The following is a 22,933-nucleotide window of genomic DNA, read 5'->3' on the forward strand; positions in this document are numbered from 1 at the left end:
TTACATTCCAAATGCTTTGGAAAATAAACCACCATACATCAGTTAGATAACTGCAAAAAACAACTTGCATGCAATCAACCTCTACTCTGGATAGTCTGGGATTTCTATAACTGGCACGTCTATAATTAACAACTGCACCATCTTCATTTTCCTAGTCAATCTTTTCATAAAAGTACAGGAAAAGGAACTGCAGAGTAACACAGACCCAAGAGGCAAATCTCATAGCCAAGAAAATTCACTCTTCTGAGGCTGCACGACTCACTCCGAATATACAAAAAGATGAAGACCAGGGGATTACTTCACCTACAATCTCTGTAACTAGAAAATAGACACTGGCACCAATTTACCTTACAGAATTGACATTAAGCTAGTAAGATTTCACATCATAATCTTTACAAAGACAAAAAGCAATGCAAAATTCAGAAGTTTCCCCAGCAGAGTACTCTTTAATCAGTTCTTAATTATGGTTGATTATTTTAGTCCTCTGCAGATACAAACATATATAGATATACTTAAGCTGGCTATAAAATACAGCAAATTCCACTATTATCTGACAGGGCCAGGGAATGAAATGTTCAAGTACACCCATTATCACAGATAAATTTCCAATTCCCAAAAGATTAACATAAAATCAAGCCATAGAAATGTCCTTAATGTAGGTTAGCTTTACTTTTTTTTTTTTTTTCTTTTTGCGGTATGCGGGCCTCTCACTGTTGTGGCCTCTCCCGTTGCGGAGCACAGGCTCCGGACGCGCAGGCCCAGCGGCCATGGCTCACGGGCCCAGCCACTCCGCGGCATATGGGATCCTCCCAGACCGGGGCACGAACCCGCATCCCCTGCATCGGCAGGAGGACTCTCAACCACTGCGCCACCAGGGAGGCCCAGGTTAGCTTTACTTTGATGAAAGGAAATGCATGTTAAGATTCTGTATCTTTGTAAGCTCTAGCCATTATGAAAAGAGCAAAATGTGAGACGTTTCTACCATAGCTGATAGCTCTGGATAAATCAGCTTTCAGTAAAGATGAAAATATAAATTTGCAAAAGAAAAGGGGAATAACTTAGAGGATAATCACCAACGCTATGAAATTGTTATGGATTCTTTTTAGGCTCCTTTAAAAACCAGGGCTCTTAGTTTAGCCTTAGAAGAGGCCCAAGAGTTATCAAATTTATTCTTCCCCGAAGTGCTGGATTTCCTAATAAAACAACTGTTCTCTACCTTGAATAGAGTATAGCCATGAAGAGTATTCTCACATACCTGTGTTAAATTATTTATCCCTCCTCCATTTATTATTTTTTAATTAAAAGTAGAGTCACGATTATCCCTAAAGGAAATAATTCTAGCATATTTTTATGTTTTATTGGAATTCTTTATATTCCTTATTACTATTAACATGGCCTCCTTGCTTTTCTTAAAACAGCAGTGCTTAGTAGAAATATGTGAGCCAGGTATTTTTTTAATGTGACCTGAATTTTTAAAAATCATTATGCTAACACTACTTTGTTTTATTTATTTACTTATTTACTTACTTACTTATTTATTTTTTTTTTTTTTTTTTTTTTTTTTTTTTTTTTTTTTTTTTTTTTTTTTTTTTTTTGCGGAACGCGGGCCTCTCACTGCTGTGGCCTCTCCCGTTGCGGAGCACAGGCTCCGGACGCGCAGGCTCAGTGGCCATGGCTCACGGGCCTAGCCACTCCGCGGCATGTGGGATCTTCCCGGACCGGGGCACGAACCCGTGTCCCCTGCATCGGCAGGCGGACTCTCAACCACTGTGCCACCAGGGAAGCCCCTACTTACTTACTTATTTATTATTTTGACTGTGCCGGGTCTTTGTTGTGGCACGTGGGATCTTCGCTGCAGCATGAGTGCAGACTTCTTAGTTGCAGCCTGCGGACTCAGTTGCGGCATGCAGGCTTCTTAGTTGCGGCCTGCAGACTCTTAGTTGCGGCATGCAAACTCTTAGTTGTGGCATACAAACGGGATCTAGTTCCCTGACCAGGGACTGAACCTGGGCCCCCTGCATTGGGAACACGGAGTCTTACCCACTGGACCACTAGGGAAGTCCCTGAGCCACATATGTAATTTAAAAATTTCTAGTAGCTACATTTAAAAAGTACAAAGAAGTAAAATTAATTATAATAAATTTTTTTAAAGAAGTAAAATTAACTTTAATAAATTTTACTTAAAATGGTATAGGGACTTCCCTGGTGGCACAGTGGTTAAGAATCCACCTGCCAATGCAGGGATACGGGTTCGAGCCCTGGTCTGGGAAGATCCCACATGCCGCTAAGCAACTAAGCCCATGCGCCACAATTACTGAGCCTGCACCCTAGAGCTCACGAGCCATAACTACTGAGCCCACGTGCCACAACTACTGAAGCCCACATGCCTAGAGCCTGCGCTCCGCAACAAGAGAAGCCACCGCAATGAGAAGCCTGTGCACTGCAACGAAGAATAGCTCCCGCTCGCCAAAACTAGAGAAAGCCCGCGTGCAGCAACAAAGTCCCAATGCAGCCAAAAATAAATAAATTAAAAAATAAAATAAAATGGTATATTCAAAATATTATGCTTTCAACATGTAACTGTTATAAAAATGACTAATGAGATATATTAACTTTTTTTCATACTAGGTCTTCAAAATCCGCTGTGTATGTTATACTTACTACACATCTCAGTTCAAGCTAGCCACACTTCAAGTGCTCAATAGCCACATGTAGCCAATGGCTATCCTACTGGGCAGCACAATCTGAAATTAATAACTGTTCAAGGAACTGAAAGATTTTGGCTCAGTGGAAGATCATAGCTTCTAATGATCAAAGCCATCTAAAAATGGAATGAGCAGACTTACAAAAGGGTGAGAGCCCAGACTCTGGAGGGACTGTAGGGGGTCTAGACAGCCTGAGTGGTGTCTTTTTTTTTTTTTTTTAACTTTCTATTTTATATTGGAGTATAGTTGATTAACGATGTTGTGTTGGTTTCCGGTGTACAGCAAAGTGATTCAGGTGTACATATTCATGTATCTATTCTTTTTCAAATTATTTTCCCATTTAGGTTGTTACATATTATTGAGCTGTGCTATACAGTAGGTCCTTGTTGGTTACCCATTTTAAATATAGCAGTGTGTATATGTCAATCCCAAACTCCCTAACTATCCCTTCCCCCTGACCCTTCTCCCTACCCCATAACCATAAGTTCTGTTCTCTAAGTCTGTGAGTTTGCTTCTGTTTTGTAAGCAAGTTCATTTGTATCATTTCTTTGTTTTTTTGTTTTTTTTTTAATTTTTGGCTGCGTTGGGGTCTTTGTTGCTGCGTGCGCCCACTTTCTGTAGTTGCAGCGAGTGGAGGCCGCTCTTCGTTGCAGTGTGCAGGCTTCTCATTGTGGTGGCTTCTCTTGTTGCGGAGCACGGGCTCTAGGGGAGCAAGTTCAGTAGTTGTGGCTCACGGGCTCTAGAGCGCAGGCTCAGTAGTTGTGGCGCACAGGCTTAGTTGCTCCACGGCATGTGGGATCTTCCCGGAGCAGGGCTCAAACCCGTGTCCCCTGCATTGGCAGGCAGATTCTTAACCACTGCACCACCAGGGAAGTCCCTGTATTTCTTTTTAGAGTCTGCATATAACATACTATATTTCTCCTTCTCTGTCTGACCTGAGTAGTGTTTTGCAGAGGAGACCACCTTATTAAGTGCTTCCTATGTGCCCAGCACTGAGATACGGTGGCAACTTTGCAAAAACTAACTCATTTAATCTTCCCAACAACTTATGGAGGCTGCTACTATTACCATCTTCATTCACAGATGAGAAAACAGAGGCACAAGGTGGTTAAGTAACTATTCAAGATCACACAGCAAATCAGTGGCAGAGCCAGGATTCAAACTCGGACAGTTTGGTCCAAACTCTCATTCCTAGCCACTAAACTCTGCTGTTTCTCCATGTATTTATTTTTCAAAGATAAGGATTAGTCATAAGGCAACATTGTTTTAGCTATTTCTCTCTTAATCTAGGGCAATGATTTTTCAAGCCATGTTGGGGTGTGTGTGGGAAGGGCACAAGGAGATGGGGCTCCAGACACCCTATCCACTCCCTCAGCAAACAGAGCAGCTCCATTTTACACACTGAAGTTCCACCTAAGATTTCATTTGGGGAAGAGGAAATCCATTGATCCAAACATATTGTAACTATATTATCAGAATTCTAATTTTCTGAGCCTCCTGTATCTCCCGAGCCTCTTCCTTTAAATAGAGTTCCCAGCCAGAAACTCATACCTAATTTTTTTTCTGAACTTATTTAAAACAATTAAAATTTTTTTTTTCTTAAGGGGTTCACGTTATTTCCTCTTGCCAGGTTATTGTTATGTCCACCTAATTAGCATCTCTGTTCCTCCTGTCACCCAATCCCCATCGTTTTTCGGCTATTTGGTTCTTTTCTTAAAACTCAAGGTGATCATGTCATGCTTCACCTTGAAATCTTTTTATGGCTTTCCATCTCCAGGCAGTGTTTTATTACCCAAACGATTCAAAGAGTATTTACTAGAAGGCTAAATTAATTGTGAAACACTGAGCTCAACACATTTATTTTCTTAACTGCAGAACTTAGGAGAGTGTTTCCCAAAGCATCTTCTTACCACGGCCCCTTTTTCTGCCACTACACATCCCTGGGAATTAGAGCGGTGGAGTCAGTCTACCTGAATTTGAGCCAGTCCAGTGACTACACTGTGGTCTCCCCATCCATAAAATGGGGACAGCAAGAGCAGCCACCTGACAGACTTGTTAGAAAATTTAAATGAGTTGATCTCTGAAAGGCACTCAGCACAAGATGTGGTACATTAAAAGGTGGTGATTATTTTTGTGACACATTTTAGAAACAATGTTCTACAGGATCTAGTTAAAACTCCTTAGCCAGGTACATCAAACCCTTCAAAAGCAGACTCCACCTACCTACCCACACTCCTATCCTCCCCTCCATGACCCCTACACACACACACTCACACACACACACACACACACACACATCTGTGCAAACTGCACTCTGCCCTTCCCTGAAAATTCCATGTTCTTTCCTGTTTCTGTACCTCGGCACAGGCTGTTCTCTTTGTTTTGTTTCTTGTTTTTCCTATTCTCCCAACTCCAGGGTTTCTGGAAGCAGGGACCCTGTCATATTCTGCTTCCCCAGGGGATGACTGTGTTTGCTGACTAAGCCAGGCCTGGGCACTCTGGATGCCCTAGGAAATGGCAGCACAGCTGTGCATTCAAAACCAAATTTGACCCTGAAAACGTTTAGCATATCAGTTCAGGGATTTCTGAGCATGAGCCACCTGTTCTGTTCGCTTTGCTCGGCCCTGCAAGAAACACTTCTTTGCTCCAAACTCGGACGTTTCGGTTTGTTTGGCCTCACTGTGCATCGAGCCCATGAACCTGCATTCAGTAACAGGAGGATGAAGTCATACAGGACACGGGCAACTACTAGTAGAGAGTCAACTGAGACCTTCGGTGACCCAAGGTGACTCAGGATGACATTTCATTTTGTTGGAAGAGGAATATGTGTTTAACACTGAAACATGTATACTTTTCAATTAATGTTTGCGTATAATATTTAAGAAATCAGTTTATTACATTAAAAAAAGAGTTTACCATATGGACACACGTCATTATACGTTGGTCAAAATCCACACAATGTACACCACCAAGAGTGAACCCTAACCTACACTATGGACTTGGAGCATATGATGTGTTAATGTGGGTTCATTGACTGTACAAATGGACCACTCTGGTGGGGGGTGTCGACAGTGGGGGAGCCTGGGGGGAGGGGACAGGAGGTATAAGGGACTCTCTGTGCTTTCCACCCAATTTTGTTATAAACCTAAAACTGCCTCAAAAAATACAATTTTTTTTTTTTTTTTTTGGCCGCACCGTGCAGCTTATGGGGTCTTAGCTCCCCAACCAGGGATGGAGCCTGTGTCCTGCAATGGAAGCATGGAGTCCTAAGCGCTGGAATGCCAGGGAATTCCCTACAATCTATTTTTAACTTACCTAATAAAACATAAATTATAATTAACATAGATCAAAAATTAAATCAAAATTAATTTTCCTTTCCTAATATAAATCCACTGTCAAGTTCAGGGTACACCTAAACTACAGAACACTTCTAATGGCAAATTCACCCCACTCTACTTTCCAAAACTTCATAAAGACTAAACAATTCATTGTATTTTAGATGAATTTTTTCTTTCTTCTCTAAAGCACCATCAGCCCTATTTGAAAAATGACCCACATACAAAGTCAAGTGACTGTGGCAGACCCCGTGTTCACACCCTACCCTCTGCTCTTGGGTGGAGCATGCATTCCTCCTTGAGGTGTGTCTGGGCAAATGAAGAACAAAGTATTACATTGCTCTATCTCATCCTTCAATTCAAGAGGACTTTCTATAGGACTGTTTCACAAAAGGCCAATACCTTCAATGTGATCTGTCACAGAATGAAGGCATAAAACCAAAAGAGAAAGTGATTTGTTCTAATGTGGATGCACCTGTTTAGAGCATGTCAAAATAAAGCCAACATTAAACGCAAACCCCATCTTAGCATTAGAAGATCAATCACCCTGCAACACACACTGGACAGTAGAATCTGGACTTCACTGCTCTGTCCTTTGTGACAACCCAGTTGTAGGATAATCCAGGGTTGACCTTTGCCCTCTCACTGAGAGAAACAATACTCTGCTGAAAGTTAATTATTATTATCATACACATCTCCAGACACCCCTCACTTTGCACCTTACACTCTGGCTTTACCTGGTGATTCACAGAGATGCCTTCTCAGGCTCCCAGAATGGTGCCTGATCCATGGACATCCATGGATCGTCAAAAATCCAGTTCCCCATGCCCAGAATGACCTGCCTTCTTTTCCACCTACTGAACTCCTGGGCATCCTTCAAGTCCCTGTTCAAAATGCGAGGGCTCTGTTCATATTTCACTGAGGCTTCCTCTCCCCTAGCTAGGGCTGCGGTGTTCAGTGGAGCAGGCCGTGCACTGCACAACTCTAAGGAGAGCCACTGCCTTTCAGGCCAGCCCCTGCATTGCATTTAGTGCGGATCACATTCAGTCTTAGCTGGTTTTTACATGCTGGATTCCTCTACTAGTCTGTGCATATCTTGAAGGAAAAATTACAACTTATTTATCTTAGTTTCACCAAGTCCCAAAACAGTGTCTGGAACACTGCAGTTGTTCAGTACTTTCTTTAATGAAAAAATGTTTTTCAAAACTCTCAAATTGGAACAATTATACATTATTAGACACAGCCCTATGCATTTGCCATACTACATCTCTTCTAATATTTACAACAGCCCTGTAACGTAAGTGAGGTGAGTATCACTATTCCCATCTTATTGCTGAGAAAACTGATTTCCAGAGAAGTTCAATAACTTTTCCAAGGTTACCTAGTAAGTGACAGAACCATAACTTGACTCAAGTTCAAGACTCCAAAGCCTGCACTTGTAACTACTTAACCACATACTATACTGCTTCTAATGCATGCAAAGAATACTTAGTTGTTCTCATTTAAGTTACTGGGAATATTCAAAAGTAAAAACCACTGCATATATTTTCAAATGATCTATAATGAAAATTTTTATGAGAATTTAGACCAGCCTCTTGGCCAACTGACAAGAGCATTAAGGTTTTTCCTTTATGCCGATACACACGCATATGTTTAAATATGTGCACCCTAATGTGCTACTAAGAAGCAAAAAAGAGCCAATTATCAACCAGCAAGGTCAGAACATTTCACGTGTTTATTGTGTCAGCTACCAAGCTACATATACCTGTTGGGCAGGACAGTCTCCTCCACAGGAAGGTAAATGTCAAAGGAAGGCCTGAACACTGAAACCAAAGTATAAACACGAAGACCAGTAGGAAACAGAAGTGCTCAGGTGAAACAGTCCCCCAGAGGATAAGAGGCAGCCTGTGGAAGATGCCAAGTGGAGAGGAAGACCTTCCTTGACCCCAACTCCTTTGTGCAAATGGAAGAAGGGTGGATCCTGAGAGGTGAGCAAAGAGATCAAATAAGATCACTTTCAATAGGGACCGCTCCCCTCTTCTGCATCACCCTGAGAACTGGGCAATGGTGTCACAGGGCCCAGGACAATCACAGAGCTCTTCCTTGCCCTCGGGAAGGCTTGACTCTCAGGGGTCTGCTGTCATTTCAGCACTGGCACACCTTTCAACCACACCCCCTTACCTACCAGCCCATATGCCACATGCGATATGCTCCCAAGACACAGATGCTTGAGGGGGTTTCTCTCAAAAGTCCCTTGTCCTAAATGTCTGTAAGACTGAAAAAAAAAAAAAAAAAAAAAGCAGGGCTTGCTGGTTACAAAGGGCACATTGCTCTAAGAATCTCTTCTAAAGAGAGATAACGTGACTGTCTTAATGGTGAACCCTGGGTTTGCTTAAAGCCCAAAGAAAACAAGGTCATGAGGAATCTTAAAAGGAACAAAACCCCCATTTTACAAGCTCCCACAAAAAAAAGCCTCGCTGGTCATGCTCACTTTAAATGCTCTTTCTTTTTTTTCCTCTTTTCCCTCTTTGAAGAGGAAAATATGGAAACAAACAAACAAACAAAAAAGCAGCTGCATCCACCACTTATGTGGTTTTCTCCTTGATATGCAGCCGGAATGACAAAACCCCAGCTACCCACTTGATTGTTTTAAAGAGAGTAAATGGCTTTGGGGAGGAAAGTCTCATAACAACCTCCTCATGGGCTGAAAGCAAAGGGGAGCCGCCACCCCCAGCCCCCAGCCCGTGCCCCGTGCAAACTCTAGGGGGTGTCCCTGCTTCTCACAACATCAGAGCAGGTCTCTGCATCCACTGAAAGGTGTTAAGATCTAGGCCGTGCTAAGAATAACAGGATGCTTCGAAACCAGGCTGAGGCTGAAAAGCCTGGCAGGTGCCAAGAGAAGGCGGCTGGTCCCTGGGGTTGAGCTCTGGCGCATCCACCCACCATGCTTGCACCCTTACCTCCCGCAGCTCCAGCCTCTGGGCCACCGCCTCCAGGCACTCCTGCCCCGTGCTCTCCACAGACAGCGTGCACTCGATAACGTTGCTGTCCAACAGGCGGATGCGGGTGACAAAGCAGTTCTTGCTCAGGACGTTGTAGCGCCGGGTCCGGCGGAGCTTCAGGCCGAAAGGCATGGCTCTGTGGCCCTCGGATGCTGCCCTCCTGTCCTGACGCCCACGCCCCTGAGACGGCCTTAGCAGCTTTGTGACTGGGCGATGACACTAGCACCCGTGCTCCTCCAAGTGCGGGAAAAGGCGTCCATGCCCAGCGTGGCGCTCTGGAGGGTCGCTGCAAACAGAAAAGCAGCAGCAAGGTCATCACCTGGAAGGGAAGCTCCAGGCGGCACATATTCCACACACACAAGCAGGTGCCCCTGATAGATGAATGTCCAGATTCAAGAGCCCGCAGACTCTGTTGCTCCCAAGCGCCTTGGTCTAACCCGTGCACTTGACCTTACCTTACAAGGGTGATATGATAAGATCCACTTTATGGCTAGAGTAACTGACGTTCAGCGAGATTAAAAGAACTCATCTAAGAACGCACGCGGCCAAGCCAGAATTCACACCAGTGTCTATGCGACTTCGATTCACATGTTTTTCATCGTACAAGCCTGTCTGCTCAAGAAAGCAGAAGTAGAATTTGAACTGTTTTTTTTTCAACTTCTAAATATATTATCTCATTTCAGCCTCATTAACAACCCCCTGGGTGTCGATTGTACAATCCCTATTCTAGAGAGGAAAAAAGTGGGGTTCAATGATTTAAGCAACTCCCTGATCCTGAACTTAAAATCTTATCTTATTCCTCACTCTTTGCAACACTGCCTCTTTACTTCCATTAACATTATTTCCATTTATTTTAATATTTATACTTATTTTCTCGTTTACTTTATCTTATTTACTTTATTACTGGATGATAGAAAATGGAGTGAATATGCATTTAATTATTAACTAATTATAAATTAGTAATTAATGATTAACTACTCAGCAACTTTCTTTTTTCAAAAAAAATGAATACATGAATTTTTTAATGCACTTAAAATCACAACTCTATCCTTTTTTCACCAGATATTTAGACAGATGTGGGGAACCACCCTGCAATCATTTTGCTCCTTTACAGAATTCTTGATGCAAAAGCCCATCACCAAATTACAGATAATTTAACTTACTAATAACAAGATTTACTGACACCCAGATGTCCCACCAAATGGCAGCAATAACATTACTGCCATGGACAACACGAGAACAAAATAACAACAGTAAAAGCGGCTTTACCATTCTGCCCTGTGCCAGCAATTCTCTCACTGGGAGGCTCGTTAAACTTAGCTTCCAAAGAAGCCAGAAATGTCCACACGGTCTCTCTGTTCAACTTTCCGTTCTCCATGAAGCGCAAAGGACTATCTCTTGCTCATATGATTGTTCTGTTCATTGGATTCCCTAAGTCATGCAGGCTTTAAGCCCTTTATCCACAGAATTACCTCTGAGCCCCCTGACACTTGGATAGACAAACAGGAATAATTACTTGTAGGAATTCTTGCATTAATAAGTAAAATGGCTTCAATATTTAGAAATCACTCCTTGTCAGTACCCCAGGCCTCACAGAGGTTGTCAGGACACAACCCTACAACACAGTAAAACACACTCCTGAGACTCCCTCGGCCAGTCTTTGATGCCTGTCCTCGGCACATTCCTTAGCGTGACAGGTACGTGTTTTATGATGGCTTAAAATACATATGCTAGAGACTTGGGCTTGGTAAAATAGATCAACATTTCTAAATCACTTAATGTTGGCAGAGTATCATGTTTACCTGCAAGGTAGGCCAACCTGATGATCTCCTGGTACCTGCAGAAAAAAAATATGGAGGGACCCACCCAGAAAAGAAAAAAAAATAGAGTATCAGAATTTAAATACAGAGTCCTTCAGAGTTTACTACTCCCACATTCCATCAACTTGCTAAAACACAGGGCAGAAGACACCAAGATTCAACTCCTATATTAGCTAGAGAGCCTCAAAGAGAGAAAAATATTTGCTCTGTGGGCACAAGTCACATTTCTCATCCTGGGTCGGGCACTTTACATTTGGGTGTGTCTCGCCTTGAACACCTAGGAAGGAATGTGGCTGGCTTGGTACACTTTTATCCCAGGCACTACTAAACACAATCTCAGCTACATATTTGACAGCACACAATCCACAACGCAGTTAGTGAGATAAAAAGTAAACTGCATGGGCTTCCCCGGTGGCACAGTGGCTGAGAGTCCGCCTGCCAATGCAGGGGACACGGGTTCGTGCCCCAGTCCGGGAAGATCCCACATGCCGCGGAGCGGCTAGGCCTGTGAGCCATGGCCACTGAGCCTGAGCGTCCAGAGTCTGTGCTCCGCAATGGGAGAGGCCACAACAGTGAGAGGCCCGCGTACCACAAAAAAAAAAAAAGTAAACCGCACAACGTGTACAGATGATCAGTTTTTATAATAAATAAATAAACGGGAAAAAAATATAAGTTCACCAAAATGACTGTTATCTCAGGGCTACATGGTGACAGTATCAAACGGAACTCTTATTTTATATTTCATATATAGTCATCCCTCTGTATCCTCAGGGGATTGGTTCCAGGATCCCAGCAGATAACAAAATTCGAGGATGCTCAAGTCTCTTATATAAAATGGCATGTTTTGCAAAGAACCTATCTCGTATACTTTAGTTCATCTCTAGATTACTTATAATACCTAATACAATGTAAATGCTATGTAAATAGTTGGCCAGCTTGGCAAATTCAAGTTTTGCTTTTTGGAACTTTCTGGAATTTTGTTTTAAAAAATATTTTCAGTCCAAGGTTGGTTGAATCAGCAGATGCAGAACCTGTGAATACGAAGGGCCAACTGTATTTCTGAATTGTTCTAGCATTTTACAATTGCCTTATGTTTGTAAATAAAGATTCTTTTAAAATATATTAGCTACAGAAAATGATATATATCAGGTGCAACATCTGACAATTTGGCAACACATCTCCTAGAAAATACCTATTTTAGGTTTAAAGAACTTTTAAAATCTTCAATTTGCAAGACACTTGCCAGGTAAAGTGTCAACAAAAAGGTTATAAGAAAACTGGTCTGGTCCCTCTAAAAGTCAGTGTCCCGAAACAAGAGCTGAACAGGAGGGTTTGGAGGCAGGTTGGTCTAGAGTAAGAGAAATTCCAGAGTTATAAAAGCAAAATGCAATGTGTGAGCCTTAAGCAAACCCAGGTTGGAAAAAAATATTTATCAAACACATGAGGCCATCAGGGAAATCTGAAATAGAGAGTAGAAATGAGATGATATGAACATATGATGGTTAACTTTCTTCTGTTTTTAATAGTGGAATTGTGGTTACCTAGGAGAATGGCTTTAGGAGATGCCAGTGGATATATTTAGGGGTAAAAAGGCACTCACGTGATGGGAGGAGGGAGAACTGCAATTGAGCTGAGCGGTTCTCTCTAAGAGCCAAAGTTTAATCTCAGGGAACAGAACATTCACAAACCTTGGTGTGAGAACTGGATTCACCCAGAGAGGCCTGGAGTGAGTGCCCAGTTACTAATCCTCAGTTTACTCATCTGGAAAGATAACCTCAGCCTCAGTCTACTCATCTGGAAAGATAACCCCTACCCCAAGTTTGTGAGGAGTTAATGAGAAAATGTTTCCGGGGTGCACTCAGTAAGTGTGGGCGTGTTCCCTTCCTATGCCCCTCACAGTGAGCTGGGTTTGCTCAAAGGATAGCAGAGCAGGTGTGAAAAGGACTTGAGTACCTTGCCACCTACTGTGGACAAAGCCTTTTAAATAGAAAAAAGGCAAAACAAGGAATATAGAGTTTAACATGAAGCAATGACAATTCCACGGGGAAACTTGACCAAGTGTAAAACGAACCATGGACTCTCCCAGAACTGCTACCTTGTCATTCCCCCAACTGACATCTGGAGCAGAGAGGAACCGCTCATTCGACGAAATGTCCCATTACGAGCCCATTCTCAGTGGGTTAGAAGACTGTAGCCTTCTCCTTAATCCCTTATTTCAGTCAATAACATGTGTATAGTGTCTGGTGTCAGCAACTGGCTTTTTGGGGTTTTCTTTTTTTTTTTTTTTTTGGTAGAAGATTGATTCTAAACTGCCTTTGGGGGACTTCCCTGGAGGTCCAGTGGTTAAGATTCCATGCTCCCAATGCAGGGGGCCTGGGCTCAATCCCTGGTCAGGGAACTAAGGGCCCACAAGCCGCAACTAAAGACCCCCCTTTGTCTTTGGTCCTATAATCCACTAGGCTGTGTCTCTACAGCTGCTTAGCATATCCCAGTCTCTCTCACACTGAAGAATCGCCCATAGGTGTCTTAGTTCCCAGTTAGAATCCTGAAGGGAAAGATCTGTGTCAGATTCTCTGTCAGATTCAGCTCTGTGGTCTCCTGTGACCCTAAAGTGGAGCTTTGTACATGGCAGAAAGCTAAATAAATATTTGTTGTTACAATGAAAGAAAGAATGAATCCTAAAAATAGTTGAGATTTTGAAACCAAGGTAGGACAGGGCCCTCCAGGTGACCCCAGTGAAACTTGAGGAATCTGAAGCCTCAGATAGGACTGACTTGGGGGCGCTTAAGAGAGGCTTCAAACTGTGGAGAAATGGGATGAGAAGTTATTCAGCTCACTGGTGCTTTTGGGGGAAAAAATTTTACCCAGATTTTGAAAAGAACATTCCCACCACCCAAGTTTCCCTTCTCCAGCCCTTAATGTGCCTTGTCCTGGGGGTGGTCTCGAAGACTAGAGAGATGCCATATCCCCTGGAAGTTCTATGCGAAAACGACAATAGAACTACCGATTGGATAGTATTCTAGTGTGCCCATGACTGCCGAAAGCAATTTGTTGGGATATTTGCTGGGTAAACACCACACTTAAAGGCCTTTTATGGAATAGGCAACAGTGAGAGAGAACATACAGAAAGCTTCAAAGTCACTTCTAAAACCCTCTCCTGACTAGCCCATCAGATTCCCCAAACCTCTAATATGTATATATCCATCTTTGACTATCAGCTGTGAATTTCCAGTACCTTGTACTCTTCTTTTTCTTAAACATATCAACGAAAACCCTGCAAGTTGAAAACACAAAGCAAAGACAGCTTTCTCATAATACAGAAAAAATTGTTTGGCTGATTTAATAAATCTTTAAATAAGCTGGGTTAAAAGTAGAGAGATCTTTCATAATGTCAACCAAATACAGCTTAATCTTCTTTATTGATTTACCTGTACAGTCTTTAGAAAAATGAAAGACAGAAATTAAAACCCAAATCTTCAAGATGGTCATCACACTTTCTCTTGATTTCCCATGCTATATTACACATACTTGACATTTTTTTTCTCCTAAATGTAAGTTCTGAAATCACTAGCGGAAGCTAACTGCTGTTCAGCTGCATTCTTTATTTACCAACAGCCTCTGGAATTTTTCCAGTATTCCATATTATTACAACTCCCAAGCACACCTCACAGAACTATGTAACCCTGGTCTGGGTGTGAGAAAGGAAAAATTGATGCAACTAGTCCATCCTGTGTATAAACCTGCATAAGGCACAGCTTAGTTTTGAAAAATACTATGTCATTTTCCTAAGGAGAGTTTTAAGAAAGAATAGCACGAGCGGGGATGAAAATGTCTTCTCTGATTCCCCCTTTAAAGAATAGCAGACAGGAAGTTCATTTTGTCCAGTGAAAAATCAGACTATTAGCTTCTACTATAAATTTGATATATACCCATATATCAAATTATTTTTAGCCAAGTAAAAGTTTTGTGCAAGGTCTAAAACACAAATCTCTAACTTTCAGTGGCTAAATAACTACAACAACAAAAACAGAATGGTCACCTTTTAAAATCCCTTCATTTCTCTCCTACTAACTCACTCTCAAACATTCAACGGTGAGATGGAGAAAAATGTGTCCCAAAACACATTTTCCAACATTCCCAGGCACTAACCATGTGGTTGACCTTTCAAGCCTTTCTTAAGCTGTATTTGAGGTGAGAAGAAAGATTCCTGCTATAGAACCCCATCACAGGGATACCTCACCTACATGAAAGGTAGCTACACAGCAACATCTATGTAGAATATCACTGAAAATCAGGAAATGGAGCCAAAACAGCCTTTGAGCATTCATATATCACAAAGCCCTTAAGTCCAACAACATATACTTTTGCTTGGGGAAACAAAAAACACCCTCACAGTTCATTCACTGTAACTTTACATACCTTGCTTCTTAGCCCTTAGCAGATTTTAGATAAGGAAAAGCACCTTGACAGGGCACAAAAGTGGCAATGAGAGAGGTGACAGGTAAACTGTAAAAATAAGCCCTCCACAGCATGGAAAGCTGTATTGGAAACACCCTGTAGTAAATGGGAACGATTAAATAACATCCAGCGGACTCGGGTTAAGAAGGCAGAAAATGAATATATTTTTAAACAGTCCCATTCATGGTGGTTAAGAATAACAAGAAAAAAAAATGGTTCTTGAGAGGTAAAGCTTCCATTACCTGGAATCACTTTTTTCCCTAAGCAAGTGGTTCCCTATCTTTTATTCCTGCTCTAACACTCAGAAGCAAACCAGTTTCAAGAACTGGTTCCAAGAACTGCCATTTTTAACTGGGGGAGAGGGAAGGGAGGGGGAGAGAGGAGGGGAGGGCGGAGAAAAGGGAGAGAGGAGGGGAATGGAGGGAGGGGAGGAGGCCTGCAGAAGGCAACTCTGGGAAAACGCGGAGTTGAAAAAGCCCCCCAGGTAAATGTTTCAAAACATCATTTCCCCACTCCTTGCTTTCTGAGGTTTCTAGAGAGACATGATCTACCCACAAGAAGGACCTTAAAATGTGAAAATTTCCATTTTTCACGTTACTGAAACCTTTAAGGCATTGAAAATACATCTTGAATATAAATAAAATAATACGTCGTCAGGATTTGCTTAAAAGGAACGGGGTGGGGGAACTGTGCGCGCAGTGGTGGAGGGGGTTTGGTTACAGATGAAGCAGTGCCGGCCATGAGTTGACAGCTGTTGAGGGTGGGAGCCAGGTATGTCAGGGCTCATACCACTCTCTACAGTTTTGGGTGTGCTTGAAATTTTCCGTATTAAAAAGCTGGCAGGGTTTTTTTTGTTGTTTGGTTGGGGGTTTTTTGTTTGTTTTTTTAATAAAGAAGTATTTCTTAAGTGGTACTTTGTAAATTAACCTGGTATAACAGATAACAGTGCCCACTTTGCAGAGGTGTTTACAGAAAAAAAGGGTCAGCTTTTTTCCTCTACCCTAAACCCCTCTTGCCCTTCCAAAATAAAACTTGTATTTAACTAGATCAAATTGAGAGTAGGAGTTTTTCATTTCATTTTTAGAAGATGACAGGAAAAGTTTTGTAGGTAAAGTGACAAGTTGGATAAAATACAGAGAACAATCAATCAGACCTAAGAGAAGGGATTCTTCTCTGTCCAACTTGCATAATCACCTGTATCAAAATACCTGACTCGGGCTTACTCCTCAAATGAGCTTTCTCTGTTTATTCATGCCAGGAATGCTTTGTCCTAAGAGACTCCACCCTTCTTTGGGAGACCGTTGAATCTGCAACTCTCAATTCCAGTTCTTTCTTCTGTCAGTGTCTACACCCATGGTGATGTGTGTCCTGGAATGTCAGAGCTAATCACAACCAGGAACCAGAATAGGAGATTCCTGCATGTGTCAGAACCCCACGAAGGCAACAAGGGGCACCTCCATGTTTAAAGGAGATATACGATGCCGGGGTACCCTGCTGAGCTTTACCTCCAAAAGCCCTATGAGATGGCTGTTCCTAATACCCCATTTCACAGACTAGGGCATTGAGGCTGGAGAGGTTAAGAACTTGCCCAAGAACCTGCTAGGTACTAATGACACTATCTGACCCACCACGTTCTTATTCAATGAATCATTCTAATAATATCTGGAAAGTGGGTTGGAAACCATGACCTGGTGATATAAAAATAACAATGACAAAAGCAAGCCACCACATTCTATAAGGAAGACTGCGACGTGCCATCTGCAGTCTGTCTCTGCTCACCCACAGTGGACTTGACTCAGCTACGGTGGAGATGGATCCTGAGGCAGGTGACCCATTTTCAGCCCTAGGATGTCATATCCAGAGGGCACGGCAGAAGAATCAGGGTCCTGTTCAAGTCACACCACCGCCACCCCCAATGCCTCTTACCTAGACGGCTTTCCTGCTACAGTCCTGGTCTGTGGTCTGTGCCGCCCAGTGTGGGTAATCCTGGCAGGTCACACACAACCTCTTCAAAAACCAATTTCAGAAACAATCGCAAGAGCAGCCGGGTCAAAGGACTCACTTGTCAAAACAAAAGAAACTGCTGAAGGTAAACACACCTTCAACTTGCTTCACCCTCCTCTGGGATTTGCGCCCTGAAGGCACAAAGCCCATGAAGCGAGGGGCTCTTCGTGAGAGGCTGCTGCAAGTGACGTCCCTCGGCCAAGTTTCCACACCTCCCTTTCCTCCACTTCCTTCCTGCCCTGAGTTCCCTGGACTTCCCTCACAAGTCCAGGGCTTTCGGATGGGAGGACTCATCTGTGTTACTTCCTCTCCAAACATAAGCAGCGGCCAAAGCATCTCTGCCAGTTCTCTCCCCCTGGGTCTGCACATCCAGTGCCCAGCTTCCCTGGGTGTGTTACCTTGTTCCTGGGTTTCTCCAGCCCCACCGGTGAGCCTCTCTCTCCCCGATGTGGAGTAATTTCCACGCACAAGCCATTTATAAGCTCTATCACCATGGCTCAGCTGCCTCACCTTCTGCATTCATAACATGGGGGTGATAAGAGTCCCCCTGCAACACACAGAGTTGTTGGAGGACTTATAGGAGTTACTACTATATAGGGTGCTGGTCCAGCGCCTGGCATGTGGTCGGCACTATGTATGTTTACTCTCACTGCCCTTATTATTGTTGCTATTTCACTAAATATTGCAGAAGCCTAAGGAAACCCAAAGCACCTGCTAAGTCCCAGAAGAGAAAAAAATCTGCTTTCCAACAAGCCAATAGTTACAGAATGTTTAAAGTTAAGGCTATTCATCATAAGGAGACAGACCATGAATGAAAAGCAACTACAGGTCCCACTGATTGGGAACCGTGACAGGGTGCCTAGTGGGTTTCAGATATGTGATCACTCCAGTGAGTCAAGAATACAACCAAGGGTTTCCCTGGTGGCGCAGTGGCTGAGAGTCCACCTGCCGATGCAGGGGACGCGGGTTCATGCCCCGGTCCGGGAAGATCCCACATGCCACGGAGCGGCTGGGCCCGTGAGCCATGGCCGCTGAGCCTGCGCATCCGGAGCCTGTGCTCCGCAATGGGAGAGGTCACAACAGTGAGAGGCCCGCATACCGCAAAAAAAAAAAAAAAGAATACAACCAAGTAGGTTCTAAAGTGTTATAATGCAATCACTTCTCCAGAGCCAAGATGCTGAATCCGGGGGGAGAAAGAATGAAAACAGGTATGAACTAGTGTCAGCTATTAAAGAGTTGCATAATCTCAACTGATGTAACCAAATGTTAATCACTAATGGGAGAAAACAAAGCTTCTAAATAGATGGTCATTCGACACGTACGTCCCTTCATGTAAGAAGACTACGTACACACGTGCATGGCAAACCCATCCTAACTGTCCTTTCTTCTCTTTGTCCCCTACCTGGTAGGTAGACACATACACACGCCTTAAGTGGGTACTTGGTAAAACTTATGTTGTACTAAGTAGCTCTCAGTAACAGTACAAAGAAAAGGCGTCTGTCTACCTCTAGCAGAGTAACTTCACTGTTGTAAAAACAATTTGTTCTCATCCTACGATTCCTGTTACCATCAGTGACCTCAAACCTGAAGATCTTCTCAGCTGCCTGCATCTCGCAGAGCAAGTCTGGGCCTCAGGAGACAAGACGCTGTCCGTCTTGTCTCTCCCCCTGCATGGGGGGGACGTCTGTGCCCTGTGGGATGTGAGCCTGGTAAGGACCAGGAGGGCAAATGTCAAGTGCTTCAGTTCTCAAGTGGGACGTTTAGCTCTTAAAAACTGAAAAATTTACACATGTACACTTTCTAACAAATTCATATCTAATAAATGCAGCAAAGACTATACAGAGTAAACCTCATTTAAGAGGCCCCCCTTTGCTCTCTTGATTTATACTTATGTTTCAAAATGTTAAGGATTTCAAATTTCCCTAGAAATAAACACCATTTACTGAAATCTTTGTACATAAGCAAAAAAAAGGAAAGAAAAGAAAAAGAAATTCCTGGGAAAATAAATGCATATCTGTTCTTCCACTAGATTGTAAGAGGGCAGGAACCAAGAATGTTTTACACAACTTTTGTAACCCCAAATCCTTCTGCACTATAATTAACACATACTCTGACTCAGTAATGCCACTTTGGGGAAACTAATTGGAAATAAAAGCAATGAATCTTAAGGATTACATATAAGGATGCTGTAGTAAACATCATCTGTAGTAAAGGGTGGGGACTAAGAACAACCCATAGTAGAGTTATGTCCAAATAAATTCTGCAATTGTCACATTATTTGGGGTATTATACAGTTATTAAAAAATTAGTAACATCTGAACCTATGAACTCAGAGCAGCAGCCATGAAAAATTCTGTAACTATTGGCTTGTTTGAAAAGTTGCAGAGTAATACGTAAGGGAGAAACAAAGCAAAGCCAGTCATCTTGCACATGTTTATGGTTATTTAAGCTTGGAGGACGGTGTAGAACATTTCCATCCATCCTCAGGAGGATGAAAAGGGGCAGCAGAACATCTACTTTGTCTTTACAGCCTTTGGAGTATTAACATCTTATTAGACCAAAAAAAAGGTATTTTAAACCACTTAGCCTCTGCCTCTCCTAAATTCTATATGAAGGCAATTTGGAAGAAGTCCTCCTTCAGGAGTAGTATTATATCAGCTATCATGTATCATTTCAGCTATAGTATTATCTGAGTGACTACTATGTGCCAAAATTGGGCTGAAGACTTTTGCAGGTCTCATATCATTTAATCCTCAAAATCCCTATTTACAGATAAGAAAACTGAGACTACATAACCTGTAGGCTACATAACCAGTCCCAAAGCCATCAGGTGGCAGAGACTCCCTCCAAGCCCAGTCTTTCATCATTAGAATATACTGTAAGATGCACATTTGCTATATATGTCCTCTTCATAAATATCAATATTTAGCACACTGTCTCATTAACCACATGGCTTTCAGCACCATATATAATCATCCCTTGACTAAAAGCAAAAGGAAAAAAAGAAAATTGCTTGGGATCAAGCATTCCTTCTCAAAATTAGAACTGATTAAAACCACTTAAATCTTGAAACTTGCATGAGTTTTCATTCTTCTGAATTATTAGAGTTCAAAATGTCATTCTTTTTCTACTTTAAAACTTTTAATAATCTTTCATACTTTCTGATTATAAATTCATTATAAGAAAGTTGGAAATCATAGAAAACTAAAAGGAAAAAATAGAAGTCACCCATAATGTCACCATCCAGAAATCAATTTAAAACTTTTGTATATTTTATCCCATTCTTTTAATTAAGTGTATTTTAAATTTGTTAACATAGTTGGGATTGTACAACACTGAGATTTTTCTTTTGTCTGATTCCTACTTATTATTTTCCCATATTACTAAAAATTTTTCAAAAACAAGTTTAAACTGTTACATAATATTCTATGGGATAGATCAACATTTATGTAATCATTCTCCATTGCTGAAATGTTAGGTTGGTTCTGATTTTTTGCCATTGTTCTAAAAGATTTGCCTAGACCTCTGATCCTTTCTTTAGGTTAGATTCTTAAGAAGGAGTGTTATCAAGTCAAAAGCTATACGTTTTTAGAAGTCTCATTGCGTACTCCTAAATCAATTCCCAAAGGACTGTAAAATGCACAAGCCATGACAAATTGTTAAGACTTCCAATTCTTTACCTGTAAAATGACTGAAATACTGCGTTTTCTTAAATACTTTCATTAGAAGCTGCATAAGGTAAACAGAAAGGGATCAAACGTGGAGTCAAAAGAACCAAGATCATGTTAAAGCTTTTTTCTCTTACAGGGTTGTCTTCAGCATGACTCCCCAAAAGGCAGAAAAGCTTCAGTAAAGGAAAATTTCAATCCACAAGGGATACATCAAAGCCCCAATGCCCCCATATGACAGGAGGTCTGGGCAACAGAACGCCTCCCAATATCCAACCTGCAATAAATGGGATCCCTTCTCTCCAGAGCTACAGTGCTGTGTCCCATACCACGACTTCAGAAGCAGCAGTTCTAAGGATAGCTTTTGAGAAATAGAACATGTTGCCCCCCATCAAGTGGTAACTATGGAAATTACTTGGCCTGAACATCAAATGACTGTACTTCCTTATATTTATATATCATTTCCTCAAAAACTATTATTCACTCAGCACAGACTACTAATTGTGGGAAATCTCAAAGAACAAGTAAAGACACCCTCTCTGCCTACCGAGTCGTAGGAAATGCCAGGTAAGGATGAAACCAAGAGCAGCAGATACACTGCGCAGCTGGGAAGAGATTAGCCCAGACAGAGCAAGGGCGAGACGGAAAGAAGGAGTAGACGAACATGCACACCAACCATCTGGAGACTTCCAGGCTTCAGGATAACTTACAAAAGGTAGAAAGGGAAATGACAAAGGTTCGTGGCTCAAGAAGACCTTCAAGTACGCAGAGGATTCTGGCTAAACGTTCTGTCCAAGCTCATTTTATCTCACATAAACACAATAGTTAAGACAGAAGAAATAGAAGGTCCAAACACAGTCAGCACAAGAATAAAAATTAGAATACTCTATGGATCTTACTATCACATACGATATTTTGAAACTGTTCCATTTACCCAAACACTGGAACCATAGTCATTAGTTCTCAAGAGCGGTTAAGTCAGAATGGTAAATGGTAATACAGCAGCTAAAACAGGCAAGAAGTGAAGAATGAAGATTCCATTCTACTACCTGCTCCTGGACACCCTGAAGAGAGAGTGAACTGACTTGGAAAAATGTGACGACACTTCGTCACTGATATACAAGGTTAGAACTTTTAGATGGTGGCTAAACACATCAAAGAAAAATTACCCAGGGTGACCATATTTCAGGAACTCATTCCAGTAACAATCTTCACTGTGTTGAAATTTCTCCTGTGTAAAATATACTTAACTCTCTAATTCTAATTTTATCCATTTCCTCTTAAAGTCTTGCACCTTGAAAAGGGCAACTGGGAACCATCATCTCTACATCACACCTTCAAACATTTAATACTTAGTATGACATGCACTGCCTCAGATTCTCCAACTTAAATCATCTTTCCTTTCTTAGCTTCTCTTTTTAGGTTCATCGCCCTTTAATTATCTCTGTAGTTCCCTATTAACTCTAAATTCTTATTTTCTTCTAGTTGCAGAAGTGAAATAAGACAAGTAATCTTTACAACCTATCTCATTTTCAACAGAAAACACAGCGCACACAAGTGGAGTTTTCCCATATCTTCACTTGAAGGAAAAGATATCTCACTAGAGGAAGAAACCAAAAAACAAACCAACCAACCAACCTAGTCCTGTTCTGATTTGTATCACATAAAGAAGAATAGGACAAACTAAAAAGAAAGTATAAAATAGGTCTGGAATATGTAGGTTTAATTCCTTGCTCTATCTGGTTACTTTAATCCAGTCAATAATTAGAAATTTAGAGCTAGAAGCTAGGAGATCGCTGAGTTTAACTGAAAAATCACTTCCCAACTGAAAAATCACTTCAAACCGAGGAGGAGAACAAGACTCAAATGCTAAAAGCTCCATGTTTGATGAAAGTAGGGGATTTCAGAAACCCCGCAACAAAAAATACAAATCCAGAAGGA

General features: G+C 41.9%; 1 protein-coding gene across 2 annotated transcripts in view; it reads right to left on the reverse strand.

Moving 5' to 3' along the window:
- PTPN14 (protein tyrosine phosphatase non-receptor type 14) overlaps positions 1 to 22,933 on the reverse strand; it is a 175,809-nt gene that overhangs the window by 99,337 nt on the left and 53,539 nt on the right. Inside the window, exon 2 of one of the 2 annotated variants that reach the window (XM_060091121.1) lies at positions 9,001 to 9,328. In XM_060091121.1, the coding sequence (XP_059947104.1) occupies positions 9,001 to 9,174 (174 nt within the window). In that variant the 5' untranslated portion in view covers positions 9,175 to 9,328. Of the gene's footprint in view, positions 1 to 8,225; positions 8,266 to 9,000; positions 9,329 to 22,933 lie in introns of those variants that run through there. The other variant, XM_060091122.1, reaches the window with a different exon arrangement.

Source organism: Mesoplodon densirostris, chromosome 2 (genome assembly GCF_025265405.1).
Source record: "Mesoplodon densirostris isolate mMesDen1 chromosome 2, mMesDen1 primary haplotype, whole genome shotgun sequence".
Classification (NCBI taxonomy): domain Eukaryota; kingdom Metazoa; phylum Chordata; class Mammalia; order Artiodactyla; family Ziphiidae; genus Mesoplodon; species Mesoplodon densirostris.